Source organism: Hyaloscypha bicolor, assembly GCF_002865645.1.
Source record: "Hyaloscypha bicolor E unplaced genomic scaffold K444scaffold_55, whole genome shotgun sequence".
Lineage (NCBI taxonomy): Eukaryota > Fungi > Ascomycota > Leotiomycetes > Helotiales > Hyaloscyphaceae > Hyaloscypha > Hyaloscypha bicolor.
The window spans coordinates 127898-154237 of NW_020194557.1; the positions used below are offsets into that span (position 1 = coordinate 127898).

At 50.3% G+C, this 26340-nt stretch overlaps 6 protein-coding genes across 6 annotated transcripts; all 6 read left to right on the top strand.

Annotated features, from left to right (window-relative positions):
- The first annotated feature begins 4 nt into the window (after nt 1-4).
- K444DRAFT_651895 (uncharacterized protein) lies at nt 5-4773 on the top strand. Its single transcript, XM_024885745.1, has 7 exons — nt 5-358; nt 573-1313; nt 1344-1542; nt 2045-2139; nt 2187-2566; nt 2619-3020; nt 3070-4773. The coding sequence occupies exons 1-7, from the start codon at nt 265-267 to the stop codon at nt 4594-4596; spliced, it is 3438 nt and encodes a 1145-aa protein (XP_024738801.1). The 5' UTR covers nt 5-264; the 3' UTR covers nt 4597-4773.
- Nucleotides 4774-5372: 599 nt separating this feature from the next.
- K444DRAFT_358108 (RabGAP/TBC) lies at nt 5373-8153 on the top strand. Its single transcript, XM_024872152.1, has 4 exons — nt 5373-6211; nt 6261-6449; nt 6497-7616; nt 7666-8153. Exons 1-4 carry the CDS (start codon nt 5547-5549, stop codon nt 8011-8013), a joined length of 2322 nt encoding a protein of 773 aa, XP_024738802.1. The 5' UTR covers nt 5373-5546; the 3' UTR covers nt 8014-8153.
- A 7066-nt stretch (nt 8154-15219) lies between these two features.
- Nucleotides 15220-15874, top strand: K444DRAFT_358236 (uncharacterized protein). The gene has a single exon (XM_024872153.1). The coding sequence runs from the start codon at nt 15338-15340 to the stop codon at nt 15683-15685; it is 348 nt and encodes a 115-aa protein (XP_024738803.1). The 5' UTR covers nt 15220-15337; the 3' UTR covers nt 15686-15874.
- Nucleotides 15875-15986: 112 nt separating this feature from the next.
- Nucleotides 15987-17635, top strand: K444DRAFT_642172 (uncharacterized protein; the record flags this gene model as incomplete). The annotated part of the gene is made up of 2 exons (XM_024884706.1): nt 15987-16951; nt 17101-17635. The coding sequence occupies 2 exons, from the start codon at nt 15987-15989 to the stop codon at nt 17633-17635; spliced, it is 1500 nt and encodes a 499-aa protein (XP_024738804.1).
- A 5133-nt stretch (nt 17636-22768) lies between these two features.
- K444DRAFT_651899 (flavin-containing amine oxidase) lies at nt 22769-24616 on the top strand (the record flags this gene model as incomplete). The annotated part of the gene is made up of 4 exons (XM_024885746.1): nt 22769-23436; nt 23491-23800; nt 23853-24290; nt 24327-24616. Exons 1-4 carry the CDS (start codon nt 23089-23091, stop codon nt 24614-24616), a joined length of 1386 nt encoding a protein of 461 aa, XP_024738805.1. The 5' UTR covers nt 22769-23088.
- Nucleotides 24617-25167: 551 nt separating this feature from the next.
- Nucleotides 25168-26310, top strand: K444DRAFT_586667 (uncharacterized protein). Its single transcript, XM_024877986.1, has 2 exons — nt 25168-25586; nt 25643-26310. Exons 1-2 carry the CDS (start codon nt 25180-25182, stop codon nt 26025-26027), a joined length of 792 nt encoding a protein of 263 aa, XP_024738806.1. The 5' UTR covers nt 25168-25179; the 3' UTR covers nt 26028-26310.
- The last annotated feature ends 30 nt before the right edge of the window (nt 26311-26340 follow it).

Genomic DNA, 26340 nt, shown 5'->3' on the forward strand with positions numbered 1-26340 from the left:
ACGACTTCAGCAGGTCTCCTTTCCATTCTTATTTACTTTGGTCCTCCTTTCCAATCAACACGATTCTGCTAGGCACTAAATCCTCACGGGGCAGCCAAAACTCCAATGAGGGGCTTATCGATATCGGAGGGGACCGATAGGTGCACCAATAATGCATTCTCTATTACTCGATGAGAACTAAAACCTTTCTTTTGTTTTCCCCCTTAAAGGCGAGGATTCCATCGAGGTAGTTTGGACCTCAGACCACTTCCTATACATCTCAAAATGTCTTTCGAATCTGAATATAAGCTTGACAATGTTGCTGCCACGCCGGTTGCGGCAGACAAAATCGATGCAACTTTTCGTTCTTCTACTATAGGTCAGTTATACTCCTTTGTTACACCTTTGTATGTCAGTGAAGGCGGGCAAATTGAGCCATTGGGTTACTCGTGCTTGGTCCGGGAATCGGAATGCCGCAACAGAGAGAGACATTGTGCTTCTTTGTGTACAGGATGATCCAGCAACCCCCACCCTTAACCAAACCACACACGTGATTATGCATCCTGCAACAACTTGTACTGACAGGTACTTAGACTTGATATCCGCAGCATTGGGAGGAAAGGTCCTCTCTTTCTCCGATGAATGGTTTGCAGAAGCTTCCAACCTCCTCACTCCAGCCGCTCCCATCAGACAACCAGGCAAAATGGTCTTCTCAGGAGCTTGGTATGATGGATGGGAGACTCGTCGACACAACACTACCCCCTTCGACTATGTTGTCATTCGACTTGGGGTTGCCTCAGGAATTATTGAGGGTATCGAGGTTGACACTACTTTCTTCTCCGGAAATCACGCTCCAGCCATCTCTGTGGAAGGAGTCTTCAGTTCCAATGACGAGGAAGTTATCGGCTGGAAAGGAGGACGAGGAAATTGGGAACCGATCCTAGGCATTCAAGAATGTGGCCCTTCTCAACGGTTCGGGTGGAAGCTGGCATTTCCTACCAAGAAGGCGTACACCCACGTCCGGCTGAACATGTACCCTGATGGAGGAATTGCAAGGTTCAGATTGTTCGGCCACGCAATCCCTGTCTTTCCAGAGGATAAAGACGCCGTCTTCGACCTTGCTGCGGCTCAGAATGGAGGAGTGGCTATTTCGTGTAGTGACCAACACTTTGGTGTCATTGCAAACTTGATTCTGCCTGGCAGAGGAAAAGATATGGGAGATGGATGGGAGACTTCGAGATCAAGAGGAAAGGATCATGTTGATTGGGCTATTATTCGTCTAGGAGCAAAAGGTACAATTCAGATTCTGATCGTCGACACCGCCTTCTTCCGAGGTAACTTTCCTCAGAAGGTCAAGGTGGAAGCCATCGATCGGAGTGGAGAGGGTGAGCCCGGAGCATTAGCTGATGGGTGGACTGAGATTGTTGAACCGAGCAAATGTGGTCCGGACAAAGAACATGAATTTGACTCGCTAGTGAAGGACAAGCCATTCACACATGTCAAATTGACTATGATACCAGATGGAGGAGTCAAGAGGATCCGGGTCCTTGGGAAAAGGAGCTTGTGAATGAAATCAGTGCACACTCTTGCTCATCTCCTTGCGATGCGATTGCACGTGGGCATTTTCGAGCTGTGATATCAGCTGTGGGGAATCCGGTCATAGTCTAGATCCACTCGACCAACATCTGTATCTTAAGAACCAATGAGTGAGCAAGATAGTGATTTATCAAACTGTGTGTGGAAGAGAAAACATAAAAGTTCATGCGAGATGTAGTCGTAGGTAGATAGAACTGACTTTCGCGCACGGACAATTTCTAACAATGCTCCGAGCCATTTGTACAACACCAGCGTCATCCAGAGGCATGAAAGCAATGACCAAACTGCAGGTTCATTCCGGACTCCACTAAGAGCCCACGGATCCCAGAACTTCCCAGACGGCCTTTGATGAGGCTCAGCAGATAGTCAGGGCTACATGCGGTCCTCCCCTTCCTGCCATGGACGACAATGGCGGGGACATCAGCGGCGGGTTTGGTGACGAGGGGCAGCTCCAGAAAAAGCGACCGAGGGAGTTACCAGACGATCTGCCAAAGTCCCTGGACGACCGGAGGAATGTCCCATCTCATTATACGGCTGAGACTGAGATGTATGATGCCTGGCAAGGTATGAAGAGCTCTTGCTGCTTCGAAACCTATTAATAAAGCCTGCAGGCCAATCTCAATTCTTGACCTCCCCGGTGCTAGCCAAACCCCTCCAGTTCAATAATCTTTCGTTAGACAACAACGAGTATGACGATGATCTTGCAACCCAGAAGATTGGGGATAGTGACACGAGGTTGATGGAGATGCTTGCTGCGCAGGCAGCTCATCGGGATGGCTCGGTTCACGGGGACGAAGACGCAGTTGCTTCAAATGACAAACTATCAGAGGAAGAGAAGAAAGATATTCTGCAGAAAGCTCTAAATATGGCCGCAAGTAATGGAGATGTGGAGAGGATAGAGCGGATCTTGAAAGGGAAAGCAAAAGATTTTGTTGATGTTGATGCGCCCGACGAGGAGGGGACAACTCCTTTGATCTACGCAAGTTGCTTTGTGAGTCGCCAGATCTGGAGAGTTGCTGATCATCTGCTAATGACTTCTGTAGGGTCACGAAACTGTGGTAGCGGCTCTCCTTGATGCTGGAGCGAAAGTCGACAACCAGGATAGGAATCGATGGAGCGCGCTCATGTGGGCCATGACAAACAGACACAAGGGGATCGCAAAGGCATTGCTGGACCATGGTGCTTCTCCCGAAGTCAAGTCATCTTCTGGGAGGACGGCATTCGATTTCGCAGCCCCTGATAGCGAAATATCAGGCTATCTACATGATAGTGGGTACCATATTGGAAGTGTTGGTGTTACGGATGATTTCTACAATCCAGGATTCTCTCAAGACCGTTTTGAGGAGGAAATGGCCGAAAACGAGTTGAGGAGACGTATGATGATGGAGAGTGCTCGAGATTTGGAGGTTGATTTGGGAAATGTGGGCATTGACGATCAACCCGAAGTAAGTTCAAAAGATCTCCTGGAAATCTGTATCCACTGACCAAGTACAGTCGCCTGATGAACTAGAAGAAGAAGCTCAAGAATTTGACTGGAGTCGATGTCTGCACGACCAGATGTTTGTATTCCAAGAAAGCGAACTGGGCCGGATTCTCGACATTATCATTACAAACATGACGCCTCAGCGGTCGCCATCCCAGAAACCTGTCCCTGCCAACATGATTTTTCTCAGCGCACGATATGCCCACTATCATGCGAATCAAGATCTGTTGGCAAAGCTTTTACTCACAGCAATGGACAAGATCAATGATGTCGTTGAGACTCACCAGTGGGACATGACAATCTTAGCCTTTTGGATCTCCAATGCTACGTTGTTGTTGCATTATTTGAAGAAAGATGCTGGGCTAGGGGGATCCACCAGCGAGTTTCAGCTCCAACTTGCCGAACTTATCAACGAGATTTTCATCCTGATCATCCGGGACGCCGAGAGGAGAATGGACAAAGTCCTAGATTCAGCTATGTTGGATCACGAGACTATTCCGGGGTTCGAGGATATCACCTTTCAGAACGAATGGAAGATCTTCAAACGGAAGGCTCATGTAAAAGAGGAACCGGCAGAGAGAAGGTTCCGACCTCCATCTCCTAAAGCAAGGGCCAAGCCATCACCACGAAACGTCACCTCCCTACTCTCGTCAACACTGTTTGTGTTGGATTTATATGATATACACTCTGTTATCACAGCCCAAATTTTGGCTCAATTACTATACTGGCTCGGAGCGGAACTTTTCAACCGCATCATGTCCAACCGGAAATATCTTGCAAGGACCAAGGCTATGCAAATTAGAATGAACATTTCCAGCCTCGAAGACTGGGCCAGAACAAACAATCGGCAGCCGGAGCATTACGAGCATGGTTCCATGACTTCGACGGGCGAGATGACAATTGACGCAGCAAGACGGCATCTTGCACCTGTCATCCAACTGCTACAATGGCTTCAGTGCTTCTCGTCTCTTGGCGCTGATGATCTAGAAGCTCTCGTTGGCACCTTACAGCAGCTTACGCGGCTCACGCCCCAGCAGTTGATACACTCTGTGAAACATTACCGACCGGAAGTCGGAGAAAAGGGGCTTCCGAAGAGTGCCATGAAGTACCTGATCAACCTCCAAAGAGAGGCACAGTTACGAAAGGAACGCCAGCGTACGGAGCGAAGGCAATCGGGGATACCCACTACGCCAACCAAGCAGGGTACAAATGGAAAGGCTCCAGACACTCCTGATTCGAATGGAAAGCCAATTGCGCCAAATACTATGAAACCCCTACCTCCCGACGCGATGCTTGGGGAGGAAGACGATGCTCCTGAACATCTGCTGCTCGATCCAGCTCTTATGCTGCCGTTCTCTTTGCCAACGAGTACAGACATGCTCGTGAGTTATGGGGCAGGGTTTGGTGGTTTGAACCGCGAGCGAGAGAGGAAGTACATACCCACCGTTCCCCCGGAGTTCCTGGCCAAGCTTGACCTGAGCGGCGGTCGAGCACAATCTACATATGAAGAAAAGGATTGGGAGAATGAAGATGTCTAAGATAAGACATGGTTAAGTGAGACCAGGTATCGGCCCGCACAAGAAAGCAAGCATATGGAAGCATGGCGTGGCGTTCTAGGGGCGTCCCAGATTAGTCGGTGTCAATCTTATCATTGGACCCCTCATCAGAAGATTTTAATATTTGCTTGTCGAACGAACTACATGATTTGAACTGCCAAGAAGTAGCGAACCGAGCCTTTGTGACCGTGCTGCTAATGTCAAGATTCGTGCATACAGCATTCATGCGCAACGGATGGGCGAGGTGAATCCAGGATTCAGGGGTTCTCGGGAGCGCCCGCCGTGGAGAACCTCTGAGGCTCGAAAATGGGGGGTGCACGGGAGAAATGCCAACTCACCAAGACACAACGCATCGAGTCACTTGTCACTCGTCCCTCGTCACTCGCAGATTCACTTTTTCTAGAAATATCGTGCCTCTTCCCCTCCCCCATCTCGGCCATGCCGGACAAACTCTCTCCACAACCGTTCTGCGGGCGTTGATTCCTCGCTCCGACGTTGTGAATTCATCTCGATTATCCCGGCAATCTCACGTTCGACCCTGTACCTGCGCTTGGGACTCTCGGACACCCTTGATTCAGCCTTGATTGGCTTTCTGGTGGCGCGCGCTAGCAAATCGAGCAACGCCTCCCGCTAATCAGTGCAACGCTGGAGCAGAAGTATTGTAACAGCGAAATTTCCATCGACTTCCTGGGAAACCTCACCTTGCGCCTTCTACAATTGACAACAGCACACACGGCAGCAAATGCTCGACCCACGCTCCTTCATTCCCACGCTCATTTCAGCAAAGAAGCTATCGAACGCATTCCTCGACCTCGATCACATTTGCGCTCTGCTCGTTTGCTCGACACGATCGCCCACAATCAGCCGGTCCAAGATAGATAGACGCGATAGCGCATCCACATCCGACCACCACGCATTCACCCGAAATCAAGATGGCCCCTGACAAGGAAAAGACTGGAATAGGCTTTGGCGGTCTGCGAACGAAGTCAGTCGCACCACCACAGCAGCAGACACGCACAGATAATGGGATTATAACTCTGAGATACGAGGAAGCTATTCCTGCGAAACCGCCGATTGCAGTCACGGTCGCACCGCCGGCGCGCGCTCCAATCGACATACACCCTGCGCTGAGGAGACCGAAGAGCAGTGTCGCGGAGACCGACGAAAGGAAGAGGGACAGCGGGTTGGCGCCTACGACCTCGAGCAAGGCCCGAGAGGGTTCTGTGACGACGGTGGATGAGAATGTTCTGGGGGTGAAGATGGATTTCGATTCCAGTTTTCAGAGCGCGATTACGCCGCAGTCACCAGTTCCAAGCACGCCCACACCGCAGGTTACGAGACTTGATAGTGTAGGCTCGGGGAGCATTAGTCGGTGGAGGAAGCCAGGGTCGAGGAAGAGTAGCATGCCGAAGACACCTAGGACGCCTACGTCGAAGTCAACACCGGAGGAATTTACCCCTATTAGCACGCCAATCCCAACTGAGAGCCTGATAGATGAGGAATTTTTGGAGTCGCTCTCGTTTTCAAAGAGGGGCAGTATGATGTTGGGAGGAAAGAAAGCGGTCAACGGTCATGTGCGGACACATGGTGGACGAAGGTATGTCTAGTACCAATGGCAAGCAAAGATCGTCGCTAATCGGTCTCAGACAACCCAGTTTCTCTTTGTTAGCTTCGCCATCTATCAAAATATTGTCGGATGATCTTGAGAAGGACTCAAAGAAGGTTAGATCGATGTATGAACAAGGAATTGGTTTGGATTGGGAGGATGGCAAATATGCACCAATGGCTAAGAGAGCAAATGTTGAGGAAGCTTTGGCGGAAGAAGAGCCAGCAGTGTGAGTTGTGTGATAGCTTCTGGCCCACTTCTTACTGACTGGTGTAGATCAAATGGTCACTTACGTCCAAATGGGCATGTAGCGTATCAAAGGCCAGAGACAGCAATGTCTGTCAGGCAAGAGCACGAGCTAGCAGGAGGGATCGAAGACTGGGAAGATATCGACGGTCACGATGTTGACCGATACGGCTTCATAAAGCTGCAAAGGAAGCTTTCAAGGCCTGGTACACCGGAACCAAGGCCGCCTCAACGAGTCTCTACCGTTCTACAACAGGCATCCGAGACACCAAGGAAGCAGCGAGGCTTTACCAGATCTCCTTCTTCTGCAGCAAACTCGACCAGGGGAACCTTCAAGCGAGCCCCCAGTCGCAAAGTCTCTGCAAGATCTTTGAATACTGTTGCTTCAAATAGCTCTCAGAGGAGTACGAGCCGCATTCGAGCCGCTGCAAATCGTCTGCCAGGCAATAGGGACCGGAGGTGGATGGACGAAGCAGGTGATATGCTCACACTACCTCCAGGATTAGCCGACATCGCAGAAGACGAGGAAGGGGGCAGGGCTGTAGAAGGTCTCAAGAAGAAAGAATGGGAACGAGCTGAGAAATGGAGGAAAATGGCCAAAGTTCTGAAGACCGGGAAAGATGGAGAGGGCATGGAATTCGAATTCGATGCCCGAAGTCCCAAGCTCATCGAGAGAACTTGGAAGGGCATTCCTGACAGATGGCGAGCTGCAGCCTGGTACTCTTTCTTGAACACCTCGGCAAAGAGGAGAAAAGATAGTCCATCTGACGAGTCGATCATTCAGGCCTTCCACAAATTACAGGATGCCAGCTCTGCCGATGATGTCCAGATCGACATCGATGTGCCCAGGACGATCAACAGCCATATAATGTTCAGGAAAAGATATCGAGGTGGTCAACGACTCTTATTCCGAGTTCTCCATGCCCTGTCATTATATTTCCCAGTCACCGGTTACGTTCAAGGGATGGCATCCTTAGCAGCAACACTTCTTTGCTATTTCGACGAGGAGAAAACCTTCGTGATGTTGGTACGGATGTGGACGCTCAGAGGGCTTGACAAGCTCTACGAGCCAGGCTTCCCAGGACTAATGGCTGCTCTCGATGAATTCCACAAGCAATGGCTTGACGGCGGTCAAGTATCTAAGAAACTCGTAAGACCCCTTCTCCCATCACCGCCTCTTTCATAACTAACACTCCTAGACCGGGCTTAATATCGAGCCCACCGCCTACGGCACCCGCTGGTACCTCACCCTCTTCAACTACTCCATCCCCTTCCCTGCACAACTCCGCGTCTGGGACATCTTCATGCTCCTCGGGGACTCTGATCCCTCTCTCAAACCAACCAAAGACCGACCCTTCTGCGGCGGCCTCGATGTCCTGCACGCCACTTCTGCGGCGCTCATTGATGGCACTAGGGAGATTCTCCTTGACAGCGATTTCGAGAACGCGATGAAGGTGCTTACAAGCTGGATTCCAGTCAAGGACGAGGAGCTGCTCATGAAGGTTACGAAAGCGGAGTGGAAGTTGCATCGGAGGAAGAGGGTGTGATTTACCTTTATCTTCGGCTTCGACATCGGTTCCTGAATTCATGGACCGGAAATTGGAAGGCTTCTTTCCATAACACCCGCACACGACACTTTCTTTTGTTAGACACACGCATACGGATACGAGTCCCAGACTCGTTCCATTCCTGCATCGTTGCTTCTTTCCTTATGTACCCTGTCTGCTTGCTTGCTACGCAATATACCATCACGCGCGTCTTTACATTTGATTTAGTGTTCGGCTCGGTCCTGGGTGGCTGGGTGGGTGTACGATATGACAGGGTAGAATGATGTCACGACCGCTTTCCCTAAAGAGAAGACTAATTATGGGTGTTGGATGGGGAAGGGACGAAAACATGACGGGATCGGGGATCGAGGCCCGGAGATTGGGGATTGGGGATTGGGGGTTAGAGGGAGGAGTAAATCAGGATGGATGGATATGGAGTACTTGGTTGTATGTATGATAGAAGGTTGGTGAGATGAGGGGAATATATGCCCTCATGTGCGTTTTCTATATTTGTTTGTAGCACTGTGACCTGATTTCTGCTCGAAGGCTCCAAATTTGGAGTCGGAGTCGCTTTGACTTCGGATTTATTCGAGATTGGTTGGAGACAATTTGAGGATGGGTGAGATGGGCGTATGCAGGCGAGTACTCATACATGGACTTGGGTCAAGAGGAAGACAGAAGGCAGCTATCCAGTTATATATCAAGATACTCTATGAGGGTAGGCAGTTTGCGTCCTGAAACGTTGTATAGGCCTTTGTGGCATGCAATCCATAGTCTTGACGCTGAGGTTATGGGGAAGATATCCGGGGTAGAAAGCTGGGTCACTGATTGAGAGTGTGCGACGTCCAGGAAGATGTTGAGAAGATCATGAGAAAGAAGAAGGGTATTGAGGTGCGCTGGACTCGGACCCATTTTGGAGTGAACAAACGGGGTTGGAGTCCATTGTGTGTTTTGTGATGAGGAAGTATGAGGTGAAGGAGATGGCGTGCTTTCCAATTTGCGGCCATCCAGGAAATATTTCTACGGTGAGGCTTGGTTGTTTGGAAGGGGGCTTGGATTAAAAGGACCTGGTAGTTTGGAGGCCGGGCTTTAAAAGGTACCGTGTGATTTGTAGTGAGGCTGGGTGAAGAAGGTCAGAGACTCTTTATTCGCAGGGAGCAAGAGGCAGTTGAAGTGTTTGTGGTGAGGTTAGGATGTTAAAATAAGGCGGGGTTCAAAGAGTTACAAGGACGCGTTCGTCGTAGAAAGGGGGCGTGATTCGAGGTGTGAATCAAAGATCCAGTTGGTTTCACTGGTCATTGGTTGGTTTGGTTTGTACTGACAACCATTGTCAAATGCTATTGGCTTGGGCTGGAGGAGAGCTACGAACATTCCGCCGGAAGTCCGATGGAGGAAGGAGAGTCTGGTGGGAAATAGGGCTGATTCAGACCTGGAGTTGAAATTAAAGTTGAGAACTAGTCAGAATCTTTCGGAAAGCTTTGATCCGTAACCTTTGCATCATTTACTTTCTGACAGCGAGGTTTTTAAAAGCATAAAAATGTCCTGATCTGGGTTCAAAAGCACCTCAGATGATCTTCTTCTTCCTTTCTCTTCTCGATGATGAACAGCTTCGACAATTTGATGACGCTTAAGCAGGTTCTTTTGAAAAAAGTATGTGACATATATGTATCTGAGGGGCCGCGGTGCCAGAAATGGCCGCTACCCTTCATTTTTTTTTTTGAATGGGAACAGATGGAAGTGTAGTCAGCTGCTAGCTCAGTGGAGGAAGGGAGAATAAGGGCAATCTCCTATTCGCGCTTCCCTTGGTGAGGGAGATAATATTGAGGCAAATCTGCCCCTATGAACCAGCGAGAGATATCCAATGTCTCTAGACTTTAATTTTGAACATGGTGAATTATATGAAGAAACCCGGGAATAACTTGTGAAGCTGGGAAAGATCTCGAGGGAAAAGTCGAAAATTACAAGAATTTGCTAACATGACCCCTATTTCCGGTGCATGCTTTATTCCTGTGCATTTAGAAGAGTTTACTGGCGTCTTGTTCGGATGCTCTTTGATTTGCCTCCAGATCTTTGCTTCCTTCCGTCCACATTGATAAAATCTACGAGCAGAGAGAAGGCGCGATTGCCGCAGGAACAAAGCGTGCAGCGCCTGGTCTAGGAACTGACTTCAGAGGCCACATTTTGCCCACGTATATCCAATTGGCCAATACGGCGAATAGGGAGAACAAGTTTTGCCATGAGACGTCGAGACGAGGCACGAGGTACGGGACACACGGCTTGAAACTCAAATTCTCAATTATTGCAAAACGTGGCTTAAAACATTATAGGAAGACTAAGGAGCTTAACCTACTTAAGCACTGCCATGCTACCTCGCTAAGGAGGGTGCGCTAGAGGAAGAGGTCTCGCTGCGAACGCGAGGCAAGGTCATGTGATTTGGCGCGTCTTCCAATTCCAGGTTCCGTTCCATCTTCATCTCTTGCGGACATTCCTCAAATTGCACCACACGACGACCACCATCTGCTTGGCAGTGCGAGCTCATCAAATCACGCAGCCTTGCTGCAGCCGAAGTCACACAGAACTGTGCAGAAACGAACCTGCAAGGACCGCATTGGTGTGGAGGCGGAATTTCGACGAACCGAAAGCCACTTTCTACTTGGACTAGAAGTTATGCCATTTATGCCATCGCTAACCGCAGCCAGGTAAAACCTGCTTCTGCGGCGAAATCGACTTCGGTTGCTGATGACTCGCAAGTTGCAGTCGTTCCGTAGCCTTGAAGGGTTGTGTCAGCGGCTTGAACAAAGTTTGACTAGCGGAGCGAAGCGTCTTGACTCTTGACTCTCAGCTTTTCCATTGCTGTGGCTAAACCAAACTGTGGCCAAGTGGACCCGCAACGGTGGCGCAGGCTGTGGACTGCCGCTTCTGGACGATCAGCGGAGCATCTCGACCTCGACCTCGAGACTCTCACATATCACGGCTGGCGGGGCCGGTGTGGCTGGTGCTGATCAGTGCGGGAGTTTTATCGATAAGGAAGGTGAGGGGGGAAGCTTCGACGGCGTGAGGCATGCTCAGCACGTTGTGATCGAGGACTGGAGGCTCGGGACGCCCGCTGCAGCCGCGGTGCGGGAGAGGGACTCGTCAGCCTTTTTTTTTTGCTGGACAGTTGTCTGCTCCCAAGCGCACCGCGCGGAGAAGAAGCTGCAAGAAAGCTGCAAAGTCCACGGAGTCCGCAACGCCACACCGGTCCTGTCAGGAAGCCAGCTCAAGGTCGGAGTCTCGTTTCCAAGTTCTTTGGAGCAGAGTAGGCAGAGGACGTCGACGGACGTCGACGGACGTACCAGTCCTGGACCCTGCCCTTGTCAGGAGGTCTGCGCTCGCTTGCGATCAGCATGGCGACAGGGATTTTGTCCCCGGAAGGCCTGGGCAGGGCACTCGGATCGTCTCCATCACGCACCCAGCGAGGCAACTGAGACACTTTTCCGAACATGCGGTTGAGGTCTGCTCACTCTAGCCTGTCGAGGATCGGCCTCTGCCTGCTGGAAACCCTGATCTGCCTCGCTCGCGTGAGACTTGACGGCAGGGCGTTTGCGATCGACAGCGAGGCTAGCAGACCCATTGGCTTCGAGCAGTCAAAAATTGAGTGTATTCGCCTTGGGCTGCAATTCGCCGATCTCATGCCGCCGTGAGCGCGTCATTATCAACCGAGACTGGGACTCGGGTATGTCAGCCGAGAGACGAGGACAGAGTCTCTTGCAAGATCCGTCAGCCAGCAAGCCTTCTTTCACCTTGTTTGACTTCTGAAGTCTGTCGGCCTCCCCCCAGAAATACAGAGTACGATATGTGGGGGAAAGTCTCCACTTGGCTTGGCTTGACCGATCAAATTATTCACCGTCAAGAATCGTCGAAAATAGCTTGGGCGGGACTCCAGCCTATTAGGAGCTCTTGCTCTTGTTACTTATCAGCAACAAATCTAGGGACTGATCTGATAAGAATGAATCGTGGAGTTCAGTACGTGGTGGACTTGCATTCATAGTAATGGCCGGGAAGGGAGGTCGGTTTGACCGAGCCGCGTACTGGCCATCGATGATTGTTCCAATTAAGCGAGGCATATTGTCGATCGACCCGGGAGCTGGAAAATATCCCATCCCGAGCATACGTTTCCCTCCGATTGTTGTCTCACTCCATAACCTGCACGTCAGTGCTGATCTTTCCCGAGCCACTGATAAGACTGCGTTTGGCGAGAAAAAGCAGACATGTAAACCACTCAAGGTCCTTGGTTGGCTCGCTGCGGCCCCCCCGTGCCCTGACGTCTTTGGACGATCTTCAGCCGTGTGGCACAGGAGATTTTCGAAGGTCGAATCAGAAGTGATTTATCAGGGTACAATGCTTAACTGAAGCAGCTGTTCAGGGACTACAAACACATCGTCAAAACCCGGTGTTAGCATCCAATCCCCACTACCAGACTGCTGGTTCAGTTTGAGGACTGGCGACTCCGAGAATTTGTGTTCACACAATCGGCGCAAGTTCGTGATACTCGAGGTCAATCCAATGCCAGCGGCCGTTCAAGTTGACTAATCGCCTGAACGCCAAGCACAAAGTCTCGGCTTTTTTGAATTGAGTGACCAGTTCGGCGTGCGGGATATGCGCTGCGTTCTTTCTGCAGAAGCTACGGCAATCGTCTCCCTGTCAGGGCAGGTCCTTACACTTCAACTAGCTCTTGTTCTTTCGATGTCACCGGGCGCTTTCGGCGTGATAGGCACTCACTGAAAGAAGATCAAGGTCTCCTTACATATTAGTTCAGGCTTATGTCTTCGGCAGGCTGGCGTGAGCTGACAGCAATCTTGCACTTTCACAATCTTGTTCCAGAGTCAGAGCTCCTCTAGGCAGACTACCGACCAGACCGGTGGTGGGCGACGAAATAAAGTTTTCCACGCGCCGATTGACGCCGTGGAAGCGCGCCGTTGAACTTCTCGGGGAAAATGTCACCTCAAAGCCTGGGGGGTTGGTGCCTCACCTAGCTGTGCTTGGGTGCACTTAGCCTGTAACTTTTTGCTTACTACTCTACCGACTCACCAGTGCTGCTCGTCTGCATAAGATCATTGAACGGAGCGTCACGATCGTGGCTCGTTGATCCTTAGCGACAATGTCATGAGCGCCTTTGATCAACTTTGCGGTAAGACTTTGTGCTGAAGCTACCAGAACGCTTCTGCTTTTGTAGAAGCGGTTGGGACTATTATGCCATTTATGGAAGAGTACACGGGAATTTGAGACTCGAGGCTTGACCACTACCTGCAGAAGGAATTACTGTACCCACTATGCCGCGCTCCTTCAATCACTGGCCTGCCGGCTGATGACCAAGGAAGCCCCCTCAAAATATCAGGTCGGAAGTGCAGATTGCAGCCAACTCGAATCTCGGAAGGTGCGTTTTGGATTTCAATGCGGCGTCGCAGGGGCACTCTTTCCAAAATGACGGCGGTGACCCGAGGTCCTTCATCTCGCTCAGGACAGGCGTTGGAAACACATACAAAATTTCTCCAGCCACAGCACCAGCCCGCGATTCCCATCCTGGCTGCATGCCACTTTGCCCCAGCATCTTTGACCTCGACGATCAGCGGATCAAGCCTGTGGAACGGAACGGGCGAGATGCAGAGATGGAAGCTGGCAGAACAGATTGCCACCGGTGTTTTGGGCGGCGGAGGACCTTGGTCCAACGGAGCGCAAGCCACTTCACGCCCACATCTCCGGATGTCCCTTTGGTTTCGATCAGTTGAAACTTGGGCGTCCTTATCAGGCCATAGGCCTCCCGATGCCGTTCTACATCCCATGCCATGCCGCACATCAAGGAACCGCACATCCGTTTGGCGACCGCGGGGAGGCCCCAAATCAGCGCCACCGCCAACCAGCACCAGTTTCCGAGCCAAACTCCAGAATTGGAACGTTGAGAAATGGACCCATGTTTGCCAGCGCTGTTGGCTCTCGAGACTCGCAGTATTTATTCCCTGCTGCAGTTCTAAGTTTGGTGCCTACAGTCTCGCAAGCATAGACTATTCCAGTAATAATCTCTGTCCAGAAGCAAGATTCTATTTGTGGGCCGAGCAGAATTTCATCATCCACTCATTGCTTTTCGACTCGGCAGCCAAATTTGGGGTGGCCATGGAGAATTTATTTTAATCTTCGTCGTGACTTGCCAGTCAATCATCTGGTCCTTTCATACCGGAGGAGGTGCTGCTAAGCTGCTTACGTTTCTTCTTATGTTGTCCGGGGGGGGGGGGGCAGTCCAACGAGGCAGGCGACCCAACTGCGGCAGGGTGATTGGGCCGAACAGGGGCCTTCGGCGTGAAGATCCCTTGCGTTTCAAGAATTCTTGAAGGGCAAGGATTTGAGATCGGCCTAGTCCTGAATGGGATTTTACGGTGGGTAGTAGCCCCTTCCCGGAGACGTGCACTGCTGGAGCATGCGAGTGTCAGAACCCTGGCCAGAGCTAAGGATCCCTGCAAACCTTTATTATCCCACTTGGTGCGGGTAAGGTGACGGCGAGCTGCGAGCAACTTGCAACTCACAGACTATTCAGAGTGCAGCGGACTGGCACTGCACTGGCACTAGCACTGGCACTGGCACTGGCACTGGTGCCGGGACTGGCAAAGCGGCAGCAGGCACTGAGGCATATCTCCCATGGTCCCATCTGCTGCTGCTGCTGCTCTTTGCGGCCCGTCTAGCTGCCAGTTTACCCCCTCGGACATACCTATTCGAGCCATCGTGGATGAGGGGTCGGCCTCTCGGCCTGCCTGCTGCCCAATTGCTCCTCGTGGGCCCCGTCGAGTTTTATCATGTCAGCAACATCCACCACTCATCTCAACAGCTCTTCCCTGCCCCGGACACTAGACCCTCCCGCGCCACTCAAGTACAAACTACAAAGCTACTTCCCACCAGAGCTTCAGCCCCAGCCCCCAGGCTTCGGGCCCCAGTCTAGCTCCCCCACCACCCATGCCCACAATTCCAACTACTTCTGCCCGCGTTCTGTCCCATGGCATGGCGAGCCGGCACAACCAGCCATTCTAATCACGCACCTACTATGTGGTCGTTGCCACTGACATTTCGGACGAGGCCCACCTGCAATACCAACGACATGTGGCCCAGATAGTGACGGGTTTGCACCTGACCTTCGCCCTAAGAATACCCCCAGCCTGTCCAAGGAACAGAAGCTAGGTAGCTGCTCATTACAGGTTCGTCTTGAACGGGACCAAAACAAACAGTTCATTAATACTGTCCTCAAAAAGGCATCTCGCCACATTCGGGTTCCCTTCGGAAATATTGCAAGTATGGGTACATGCTTCTATGCTTGTTCGTGGTAATATCGCCCATCCTTGTCTTCCTTCTCTGGCCGTCGAGCATACAGTGCTTTCCTGTCCATATCGACCTGGAAACATCTTCCCTCCTTGATTGTTATTATACCAGCCCTCCGGTTTTCTGGGTGATGGGGTGGAGCTTCTCTGCTGACGCCTCATTCTCTGGACCTGTCCTGTCACATACTGCCGATCTCGATTCTATCCGGCAACTCGACACCTCTAGCATCTTTTCACACACAAACTTTGTCCCGCAAAGAGATCGCCCCTGCAGTTCAAGGAACCGTCCTGGACTAGATCTGGAGGTCTCACTCGCAGCCCTATATGATTAACAGACGCCAATTAGACCCCACTGTTCCACGCACTTCACTGTCATTCCGGGTCTGGGGCCCGTCTGGAGGATTTAATACACAGTCCAGGTAACCTTACTATCCTTCCTATTACGGCGCACGGTACCTCCCTGGAGATGAATCTAAGCCAGTGTGGGGGGGGGTGAAGGCTGTTCTTCATAAAAGTCTCTAGTCCCCACTCGCCTAGCACTACCTCGTACCTCACCTCCTTTCTTTCAAAGGTCACTTCTGCCTCTACTACTTGATGTTTCTCTTCTTTTAGTTTCAAGATATTTCTGTCGAGATGTTGCTCACTATTAAACAGCCAGCACATCACGGTTACAAGTCTTTCCATGACTATACTCCTCCCACACCGCCGTCCACCTCTCGTTTCTCTCCTGCGGTTGCCTCGACGGGACCGTCACTCCCTCCCATACCTGCCACCAACAAATCTCTTCCTCCTCTACCGGCTGCAAAAGCGACTCCACAGCCAATGTCTACACCCCATCGTGGCTTGCCTCCAGTGGCGGCCATGACACTGCCTCAATCCACACAGCAACCACCGCCAATAGGTCAACCGCCCTTAAATCAGCCTATGGGACAGTTGCCTGCTCCACCACAGCAATGGCAAGGGGCAGAAGAATCGATGAGGAATTGGTTGCATGCCAAGGCCGAAGAAGACAAACGAAAGCAGGAGGAAGAGAAGACTCGACAAGAGTCACTTCGACTCGAGCAACGAAAGATCGAGCAAGATATGCTGAGGACGTCATTGAGCGGAGGCATCCCTCCCTACATGATTCCCATGGTTTTTGCTGGTATGGGAGGGGGCAATCTCCCAAATGCCAGCTTAGAATGGGCCCAACACTACATGGCACAAGCTCACCATCTCCAACAACAGCAGCAAATTCAGCAGCAGCAGCAGTTACTTCCCTCGCAGGGTCAAACTTCGCCCGAGCAGGTACAGAGGAGAGATTCTCGAGTCCAGCCATATGGGGGACAGCAGCATCCTGCGCCTATGACTGTTCCATCAACGCCTATCGGGACAGTGAGCTCTCAAACACAAGGAGCTGGCTTTCTACCGAGCTATCCAATGTCACCAGCATCTCGAGCACGCCAACCTGTTCCAGCACAGAGCGCAATTGCCAGGCAGCCTCAAGCGTCTCATTTACCTAGGCTGAATACGGGAGAAATGCATATCCAACCACCCCCACCAGGTCCGAGCATGCAAATACTCCCTGGCCAACCAAGCCATCCGTTGCAGCAATCACAGTCAGCACAGCAGCAGGAACCACAGTCGTCTCCATCAATTTACTTCCACCATTGGCAGCCGCCAACTACGCAAGCAGGCACTTCCGGCACCGCCAATCAGCCCTCAACTCCTTCAGGCAAGCTTTAATGGTTTACTCATATCGAAAGAGCTGCATTTTAATGTTTATCCCAGATCATACTTCATCCCCGAAGAAACGCAAGGCTACGGGACCTCAACAGGCTGCGCCGCCACCAACCTCGCAGCCTCAATATACTTCTCCCCCATTCTCGCAGACTGGTTCGTCTGTCTCGAATACACCCTCGAGCCGACGTCGCGGCCACTCGAGACAAAGAAGCGACATGTCAAGTCGGGGTGTCGACTCTTACGGACGGCCCACGAGTCGCCATCGCCATACGGAGAACACTTTCAGTGTTCAGAGTGGGGCATCACCACAAACTCAAGGTTCGGAGCAGCAAGGGCCGGCGGCAGCAGGAGAGGCACGGCGACGATCGGGGGGCTCGCATCCCGTTTCATCAATGTTGGAGCAGAGCGAGTCGCGGCCATCGTCATATTCGCAGCAAACACAAAGAGACCCTCAGTATTCGGCTGGACCGGAGATGAGGTATGAGGAACGACGTACGACGCCCGAAGAAGACAGTTCAAGACGAGCAGGTGTTGCCAAGCGAGATGATGGGCGAGATTAGAGTTGTTTCAAAGATAGTTGTCGACGATTTGATGCGCCCCTTACAAATATCCTACGCGAGATGAAATGATCGCCAGCGAACATGTTCATCAACAAAAACGAAACGAAACGGCCACGACTAAAACGAGATTCGAACTCCTTCGACAGGTTCAGCCAGCTTCGAGCAATATTTTTTCCAGCTTTTGCAATGTCATCCTGCAACTCCGCATCATGGACGGTTTAGAAGATACCCATTTTTCTGCATTATTATTGCTGGCCACTAATTTCTATTATACTTTCTACAGTTGTTTTAAAAAGAGTTGAAGGGTGTTTATACAATCTGTACATCATTCATTTTCCTGGTGGGCAAGGACCCATTGTATCATATTATCATTTGAACTAGACGCTGGGTCACCCCTCCTGATTGCGCAGATTTGTTCGGGCCGATCGTCTGCAGAGTTCTCGAAGGACGGCAGGCTGGAGGGGGATATTGACATATTGTACATATTGATATTAGTTCCTAGAAACGCGGAAGAAGGATCAGGGCTACTCTGGGATGGGTCAAAGAAGGAAGGAGCCTAAAAAATATGGATTGCATGGGAAGCAAATCAGGAGCGAGCAGTCAGTCTCAGGACAGCCTTCCTGTGGACAGTTGAAAAGGCCGCACAATTCTCGACGAGAAAAGCAATCAAAAAGACAAATTCTCGCGATACCTTCTCCATACTCTGTCGTCGGGAAATCTCCTCATTCTACACGGCGTCCGCGTTACCGGCCGCGCCTCCCTTCCGCCCCAAAATGGAGATTAGCCATGCGCCAAGAGGAGACGATCAAACGTACGCGTTCCCCTCATCCCTGCGAATGGGCCTTATGGAGAACAGAGATCAGATCCTGGGAAATAAGAGCCGCAGTATTGCGGTGATGTTATCAGCACAGACGTTTCACATCGATATGAACCTGAACCCTGCACCCCCATTGTTTACCTTGAAGCCCACGGAGCAACTTTCGAACGAGGAAATACTACTGTAGGAGGTCGGTAAGTTTGACGTGACTGTGGATCATAAGACCTCCTCTGTTAAGGCCTTGATCTACTGTAGAAGGGCGGTTGGAAGTGCTGGGATTGGTGCTTCTGATCTTCATGAAAGATAGGATGAATTGAAACTCATCTGGAAGCGAGGCTTACCGGCTGCAAAACTCGAATCTCGGGACTCGGACTCGGTGGAAAGGCTGGGAATGTGGATATGCTGAATGCAGCCCCCAGCGTCACTTGTTACGACAGCCCGCAACGTGGCATGAGGTGGAAATTCCATGTGTGGGAGTTCCGAATAATGAGTGATGAGGCTTCCTCCCGCAACTAGTTTTTGCTTCAACTGGCGCCGGCTAGGAAAGGCTCGTCGGCCCCCACAATTCTAGAATTGCAGCCTTTCACTCAACGAGACATTGAATCTCCGCCCGTCACTGACGTACTGTGCTATTCCAGGAGCGGCTCGGATAACGGTATGGTACCTTGTCCCTGTTAATCCGGGCCGCCCCAATCGGTGCTACACCACGTTTTAGGACGAGCCATTTCAAGGTAGCTAGATCCCCTCAGGCTGACAACAGCAAGAAATAGCCTCAGTAACTCGTACCGATGTATCTATCCGTGTTTCCATTGTCATTCCAACTTTGGGAATTCTAACCCGTGATGGCGGCAAGACTCAGCGCGGGTTACCGCAGTGGAAAGTAGTCGAGATAGGGAGTAATAACGAGGCTGCAGACGCCACATCTTCAAATCCCAGCCACAAAAACCAAGATGACAACTCCTTCCGAGGATGGATCACATGTTGGTGCTTCATTGACGGGAAGGCAAGGTCAGCTGCGGGAAATTAACATGCAAGCCGATATAGGAATTGCTCATCTTCTCGGTTACGGGATTTAGATTGGTGGGGCAGGGGCGTCGTAGTCCCGATTCGTCGACTTTGCGTTTCAGATAGAATCCTGGTTTGTCTGATTTGTCTCCTTTGGTGTTCCTCTGTTGACATGCTGTGCTCGCTGCAGTCTAGTGTGCAATATGCAACTTGTGCAGCGCATGCAGGTACACCGCCTCGTGATGAGTTAGTCATACATAATTCTTCCAAATGCAGGCTGCTTATCGTTGTGCAACTTTGAGCAGTAGTGCAGCTTGTTTAATATTGCGCCGTGGTGACTGAGCGGGTGTGATGTAATGTGCATAGATACATTGCCGAAGTGTAGAAATGTATTGGATGTAAAGTATACCCATATTAGAAGAAATTCGATGGTGGACGGTTTCGGGGTCCAGGACTTTTTGATAGTAATAGCTCAATTAACTGAGCTGGATCTTCCTGCGCGTGGAAAGATGCGTCTAGAGAGTGTGGGACGAAAGGGGTTCGCATTCTGGAACATGACCATGCTATGTCGAATTTGGGAAGTTTATTTTTGGATGAAGGCGAGGATAAATTGAACCTGGGTCGATTTCTGGGAAGTATAGTTTGGCCGCGATAAGCTTGGAAGGGGTCGAAAGGCGGTCAGTCTTGAGCACGCTCTGATGGAGAAGTTCGTGGGAACGAAGTCAGTATGGCCAGAGAGATCTGGAATTCCAATGCACCATTAGGAAAATGCCAGACGAAAGCAAAACAAGGAACCGTACTGGGGACCACCCACTCTGGAAGAATTCTCACCATGCTGAAACAACTCAGGAACAGAAGTGGGCGGTCAACAAGTTTGTACATGATGCTCGAGAATTACTCGTCCTGAGTGTCAGGGAAATCGAGGACCGAGTAACATTGACCCGCTCAATAAGTCAATATTGAAGACCTATTTCTACCTCCATACACGACTCGGTGTCAAGCAAGAGGCATACGATTCGTAAACAAACATCAACGATGTCCATATGATATGCTTCATACGAACAAAAAGGTTTGGGCGGCCGACAAAGAAGATCCTCCAGACCTCGCTGTTCATGCTAGCGGAGAACTCCTGTTCTGAAACCTACACCCTGGCGAAATGCCCCTGAGAATAATTCAGTACTAACATTTGCCACATCAGTGGGGAAAGAATGGTCACGCGCTTATGCATTAGGCAGACTTACACTGCGTCCGCAGCTTCCTGTTTTGTCTGAACCTTGAAAACTGGATGAACCGCTCTTTCCTTGGAAACACAGAGACACCTGGGGAAGTTCGTCACACGTTCCTCAAAAATCCATGCAAGTTACTGCAGCCCTTCTTCCATGGCACATGTGCGATTGAAATCAGGTACCGAGGGGTTGTGCATCCTGCCCCTCGGGTTCGGTGGTCAGACTGAGGGGTTGTCACAAGACTTAGACATGCTGAACTCAAATACTGAACGAACCGCCCCGAAGGCTGAATGGGACTCGGCTCCGTCACCAGAGGGAGGAAGACTGGTTGTAAGCGAATCACAATTCTGATTCGGGCGAGGGAGGAGCCGAATAGGAAGTGAAAATCGAGGTGGCCAAATGCGTCCTAACGTGAGCCCCAAGAATAGAACAAACCAACAAGTTACATCCATTGATTGAGATTGGTGATGTGGAAACTTTCCCAACATTTCCAACGATGAACTGTTAGAGTTGGCAGGTGAGTGAGGTCGATGGAGGCGGACTTTTAGATCTTGGCCCAAATAATTTATAGTCAAGAAGCTGGGTCAGGAAAGGCTCAAATCCCAACTCTCCATTTGACATCTCCGTTTCCGCTACTTCTATATGACTGCGGAGGGAGATGGCGCTGAAAACAAACAGGCAGGTGGGCATTTGTACAAAAAGTCGATTGGAATGGCCCACTCCCGGGCTATGCGGAACAATTCGATATCAGTAGCTGCCTACAGGCTCCACAACCGAAAGATACATTGACTGAATTAGGAAGCAAAGGCTAGGGCGAGATGATACTTCACTAGTGTTCAAGGGGCTTAGACAAGGTGGATATTTTTTCATCTCATGTAGAAATCCACCCAGGCAACTTTGCTGCAGAATGTTAATGTCCCAAATGCTCCTGGAACATTGAGTGAGAGGTGCAACAAAGATTTGGGGGTCAGATTTACTCTGGAAATTATCTCCGAGGTTTGTATCTGCGTTCTTGTCAGTGATGGATGTATTGAATGAGAATTGAGTGAGTTGAAAGGTGAGAAAGGGGAGAAAGTAAAGCTGCAAAGACGATCCGGAAAGGAAATCGCAGAACAACACAACATATTTTTTGATATTTTGCCTAGTGAAGCGAGGGTCGGCTTAGAGTGTCAGTTTTTGCCTGTCTCTTCTGGTTCTCTCAGGACCGCTTCAAGAGTCATCCAGCTCCAGCACTCCAGAAACCAGGTCCGATGTGATCCGTGAACTAAACAGTATGTGAGCCTGCGGATCAGCACATTTATAAAGGTTAGACACGACTTTGGCCTTGATAATAATGCATTGCTATTCGCACGCAAGCCATAAATGCGCCATTTCTTGCTCAAGTTCATGATTGATCCTTAGCAAACTCGCTGCCGTTGAACTTTCAAGGGTTAACCTTTGAACAGTGTATCTTCAGCAAATGTGACTGTATAAGATTAGCAATAGCACCATCATTTTGGACGAAGGAAAGTCGATCTTGGACGGAAAAGCACCAATATAGAATTAATGGAATGGCATGGTCACGTGATTCGATCCTGGCTTTCTGCTGGGCATCTCAAGTCTCCGAAAGGTTGTTGTCCCAAACCTCAGAGGAGCACCAGCGAAGGATTTGACAGCAAGAGCCACTTGGCTTGAGACGGGCTTATAAAAGAGGATACAGTCTGCACGGCGTAGCATATAGGCTTTTCGCTTCCTGAGCTGGTCAAGACCGTTCCCAAGATTTACTGACTCCATTCTTTGGGTCTTGTGAAACCGTCGGGATATATACCATGAGCGCGTCCATCGCACAACCGCTATCGCTATGATGATGTGATTTGTGAGAAGTCTGTAAGGAGATGGCTCAAAAGGACGCTGCAATTTCAATCCGTTGCAGGTGGTTAGCTCCTACGGTATTGGTTCGCTTATATAATGATCAGCCCCTATCCCGTTTCGAGGCCATATGTCAGCCGCCAAGATAAGCGCGTTAGATCTCAGAGCAGAGTAACCATATTCAACGAATGAGCATGGATTTGCCATTCAGCTCTACCAGTTCTCTGGGGCGAACAAAAAGTCGAGATTGATCACGGGAACCGAAGAATATTGACGGAGTATGGATTAGAAGCTGGGCAGCTTATTGGAGTAAGCCAATACCCCTGCTTTAGCTCCTGTAGGCCTACGGGATTTTCTAGCTCTTCAGTCGGGTTTCTGAAAGCAACTCTTTTACACATCTTATAACCAATATCCATCCCCGCCAGGAATTCTCCAGACTGCCTTGTCCACGACTCGACTATTGAACAACCTCTCCCCCACTTTCAATCTCTTGTCACCAAAGCAAACCAACATAATATTGCTACCAACATCACAAATTTTGGATTCAACCTTGTGAAATGGCGCCTTCAACCGCCATGAGCTACGAATCTGTGGATGTGGTCGTTGTCGGGGCCGGATTGAGTGGGTTGCAAGCGGCTCTTGACGTTCAAAAATCTGGCCTTAGCTGTGTCATACTCGAAGCAAGAGATCGAGTGGGCGGCAAAACCCTCTCTCAGCCTTTAGCCAGTGGGAACGGGGTAGTTGATTTGGGTGCGGCATGGCTCAACGAGGCCACACAGCCAAAAATCTATGCATTGGCGAAAAAATATGGCTACGAAACTGTGGTACAGCCTTTCAAAGGGGACGAAATTGTGGAGGATACAAGCGGGACTATTCACAGGGTCGCCCAGGATCACTTACCTGATGTAAGTTCGTTTTCTGGTACGTTCTCGAAACACTGGACTGACTCCGTATGCCAGCTGCCGGCTGCGACTTTACGAGCTATAGGAATGATTACCAGCATTCTGGAGACAGAAGCTGCCAAATTAGACCTCCGCAACCTTCCAATCTCTGAATTTGACAAGCTCACAGTCAGCGAGTTCCTCAAGAAGGAAGGAGCTAATGAAGATACATACAAGTTCTTTGAAACAACCGTAAAGGGTTTGTTGGGCGTCGATGCCACCGAACTGAGTCTTTTTTTTTACTTGGATTATATCAAGAGCGGGGGAAGTCTTGAAGAGCTTATGTCAGAGAAAAGTGACGGTGCACAATATCAGCGACTTCGTCAAGGCAAGAATCCAATAATGGTCATCCAGTCAGTTAATTCTAATTATCTTCAAAGGAATGCAATCAATCTCCAAAGGGATGGCAGGCGATCTTCAACCGGGATCACTATTCCTAAACAGTCCAGTCTCCCACAACCACCAAGAGAAGAACCCTTCAGCCTGCGTAGTCACGACTCAGAGAGGGAAACAGTTCCGAGCCAAAAAGGTCGTCATTTCGATCCCAACACCGCTCTACAGGACCATCAAATTCTCGCCGGCACTGCCGAAAGCCAAAATGACGTTGGCCGACTCAACCACACTTGGATACTATGCTAAGACCATTCTCATCTATGACAAGCCATGGTGGAGTGAGCTTGGCCTCAGAGGTTCCTTTATCTCATTGATGGGCGCCGTATCCTTTTCATACGATACCTCCGTGGAAGCCGACGCCCAGTATTCCATTACTTGTTTCATTGTAGGCGGTACGGGACGCAAATGGTCTATCCTATCCCCAAGTAAAAGACGCCAGACTGTCTTGGACTAAATCGCAGCAATGGTTGGAGATGAGCATGGACATCGAGTGTATCAGACGGAGGAAATTATCGAGGATGAATGGATCAAAGAGCACTGGAGTCAGGGTGCCCCCAGTCCAGTCATGGGGCCGAACTTGCTGAACAAGTATGCTGACGTGCTGCGAGCTCCCTGTGGCAATCTACATTTTGTGGGAACGGAGACTGCATATGAGTGGAAGGGGTATATGGATGGTGCCGTGAGTGCTGGTGAACGAGGCGCAGGGGAAGTGATCCAGGCTTTAATCAAGTCTGCTGCCGGCCAATCGTGAAGTCGGGCACCAAGAGATACAAGAGGAAAGAGACTAGACAAAAGAACATCGAAAGCACAGTAATGGGCCAACCAAATGTTGGGGAGAATCCCTTCCTATTTCTGACTGTTCCTTATTGACAAGAAATACACACTCGAGTTACATAGGTTCCCAAAAACCTTCGGTCTTCAGGACTTCAGTTCGTGGTCGTGATCACACCTCGACAAGAAAGCCTTTGAGCGCCGTACATGCGTGTTAAGTTGATTTGGGACCTCCGTTCTACAAAGACAATGACAGTGGCTTTCGAGTAGATTGATTTACTCACAAGAGAGATGGTTGCACATGATATTGTTCATAGCTTCTCTGGGGAATATTTGGACGATTTGAAAACACCGGTGTTCAGTCTTCGTGCCGTACATAAATTCACACGGCGTTTCGGCGTTCAAATCAACATACGCAATACTGGGTGCCTTCATATGATTCCCAGCGACGTATATAACTTCCCACCTCTTCCTTCTAGAAACTTATTGCAAGGACCAGATGACTTCCTTTGTAGCATCAATTCATCCAAACATCTCACCACCATGCGAGTCCTCCTCCTTGGAGCGACCGGGAACCTGGGCAGCCGCTGTCTCCCCGCTCTGGTTGCCCACAAGCACGTCGTCACAGTCTTCGTTCGCAATAGCTCCAAACTTCGAGCCATGATGTCCCCCGCACTGCTCGCGGAAGCTAACGCAATTGTAGAGGGGGACGCGACGGACTCTACAGCTCTGGAGAAGGCCATTCTCGACCACGACATCGAAGGCATCATCGACGTAGCCGGAAACATAGTACCACCCTGGAAGGAGTTCCTGCTTCCCAAAATTGCCAGTGCTGTGAGGGACGCAGCTGTTGCAGTTGGGAAGCAGAGAGGGAAGCCGTTGAGAGCATGGATCACATCCCATCTGGGGATTCTGGAGTATCCAGGGACCAGTTATCTCATCCAAGACTTGTATGACATACACTTCCTACTCTGAGAAATTCAATTTGCTGATACATTTTTCACAGCGTGCCAAACTTTGCTAGTTCTCAACACCAGGCAACACGTGATGTTGTTGAAGCAATTCCAACGCATGATTTGAAATGGTCGTTAGTTGCCGTCACGAGGATGGTACCGTTGGATCTTAAGCAAGGTCTCTTTGAGCCACTCAATGCATCACAATCTCATGACCTTCTTGTGGGAGCGACTGCTCCTCCAGCCTGGGAGAGCACATGGTTGGGGAGTGTTCCATTGATTGGACCTCCTCTAAATGCAATCTATGTCTGCCTTGTGTTGTATCCGACGAAATATGAAGCCGTTGCTGATTTTCTGGCTGAAGATTTGGAGAAGGAAAATTCGGAGTGGGTTGGCAAGAAGGTTGGCATGAAGGAGAAGAGCAGAAAAGACATTTGAGGAGTGGCTTGCGCAGAAGGAGTTCGGGTTAATTTTTATTTCTACAACAGTAGTAGGTGACGGAGTAGGACGCAATTGTTCGATACGGCGTGTTCGGGGGAACTGGGGACATTGCCTCATGGGAATCATGGCCCTTGCTGTGACTACTTTATGAACTCTTGCTCAAAGCCTCTCTCTGTCTCGCATACATCGCAGCTTCGAAGGCGGTCGCCAACTCGACGCCCTTTAGATCTACCAAAGGAAGGAGATTACTCCCGTAAAAACCACTGCCAAACAAGTCAGCTCTAGAAACTTAAGACAAGAGAGCAGAAGA

What these genes read in the sequence shown, in the direction of transcription:
- K444DRAFT_651895 (XM_024885745.1), top strand. Translation starts at nt 265, where the DNA reads ATGTCTTTCGAATCTGAATATAAGCTTGACAATGTTGCTGCCACGCCG. An exon ending in GTCCTTGGGAAAAGGAGCTT is followed by an intron (nt 1,543 to 2,044) that starts GTGAATGAAATC and finishes AAAGCGACCGAG; the next exon opens with GGAGTTACCAGACGATCTGC. An exon ending in GCATTGACGATCAACCCGAA is followed by an intron (nt 3,021 to 3,069) that starts GTAAGTTCAAAA and finishes GACCAAGTACAG; the next exon opens with TCGCCTGATGAACTAGAAGA.
- K444DRAFT_358108 (XM_024872152.1), top strand. Translation starts at nt 5,547, where the DNA reads ATGGCCCCTGACAAGGAAAAGACTGGAATAGGCTTTGGCGGTCTGCGA. An exon ending in GCGGAAGAAGAGCCAGCAGT is followed by an intron (nt 6,450 to 6,496) that starts GTGAGTTGTGTG and finishes TGACTGGTGTAG; the next exon opens with ATCAAATGGTCACTTACGTC. An exon ending in GTCAAGTATCTAAGAAACTC is followed by an intron (nt 7,617 to 7,665) that starts GTAAGACCCCTT and finishes TAACACTCCTAG; the next exon opens with ACCGGGCTTAATATCGAGCC.
- K444DRAFT_358236 (XM_024872153.1), top strand. Translation starts at nt 15,338, where the DNA reads ATGCTTCTATGCTTGTTCGTGGTAATATCGCCCATCCTTGTCTTCCTT.
- K444DRAFT_586667 (XM_024877986.1), top strand. Translation starts at nt 25,180, where the DNA reads ATGCGAGTCCTCCTCCTTGGAGCGACCGGGAACCTGGGCAGCCGCTGT. An exon ending in AGTTATCTCATCCAAGACTT is followed by an intron (nt 25,587 to 25,642) that starts GTATGACATACA and finishes CATTTTTCACAG; the next exon opens with CGTGCCAAACTTTGCTAGTT.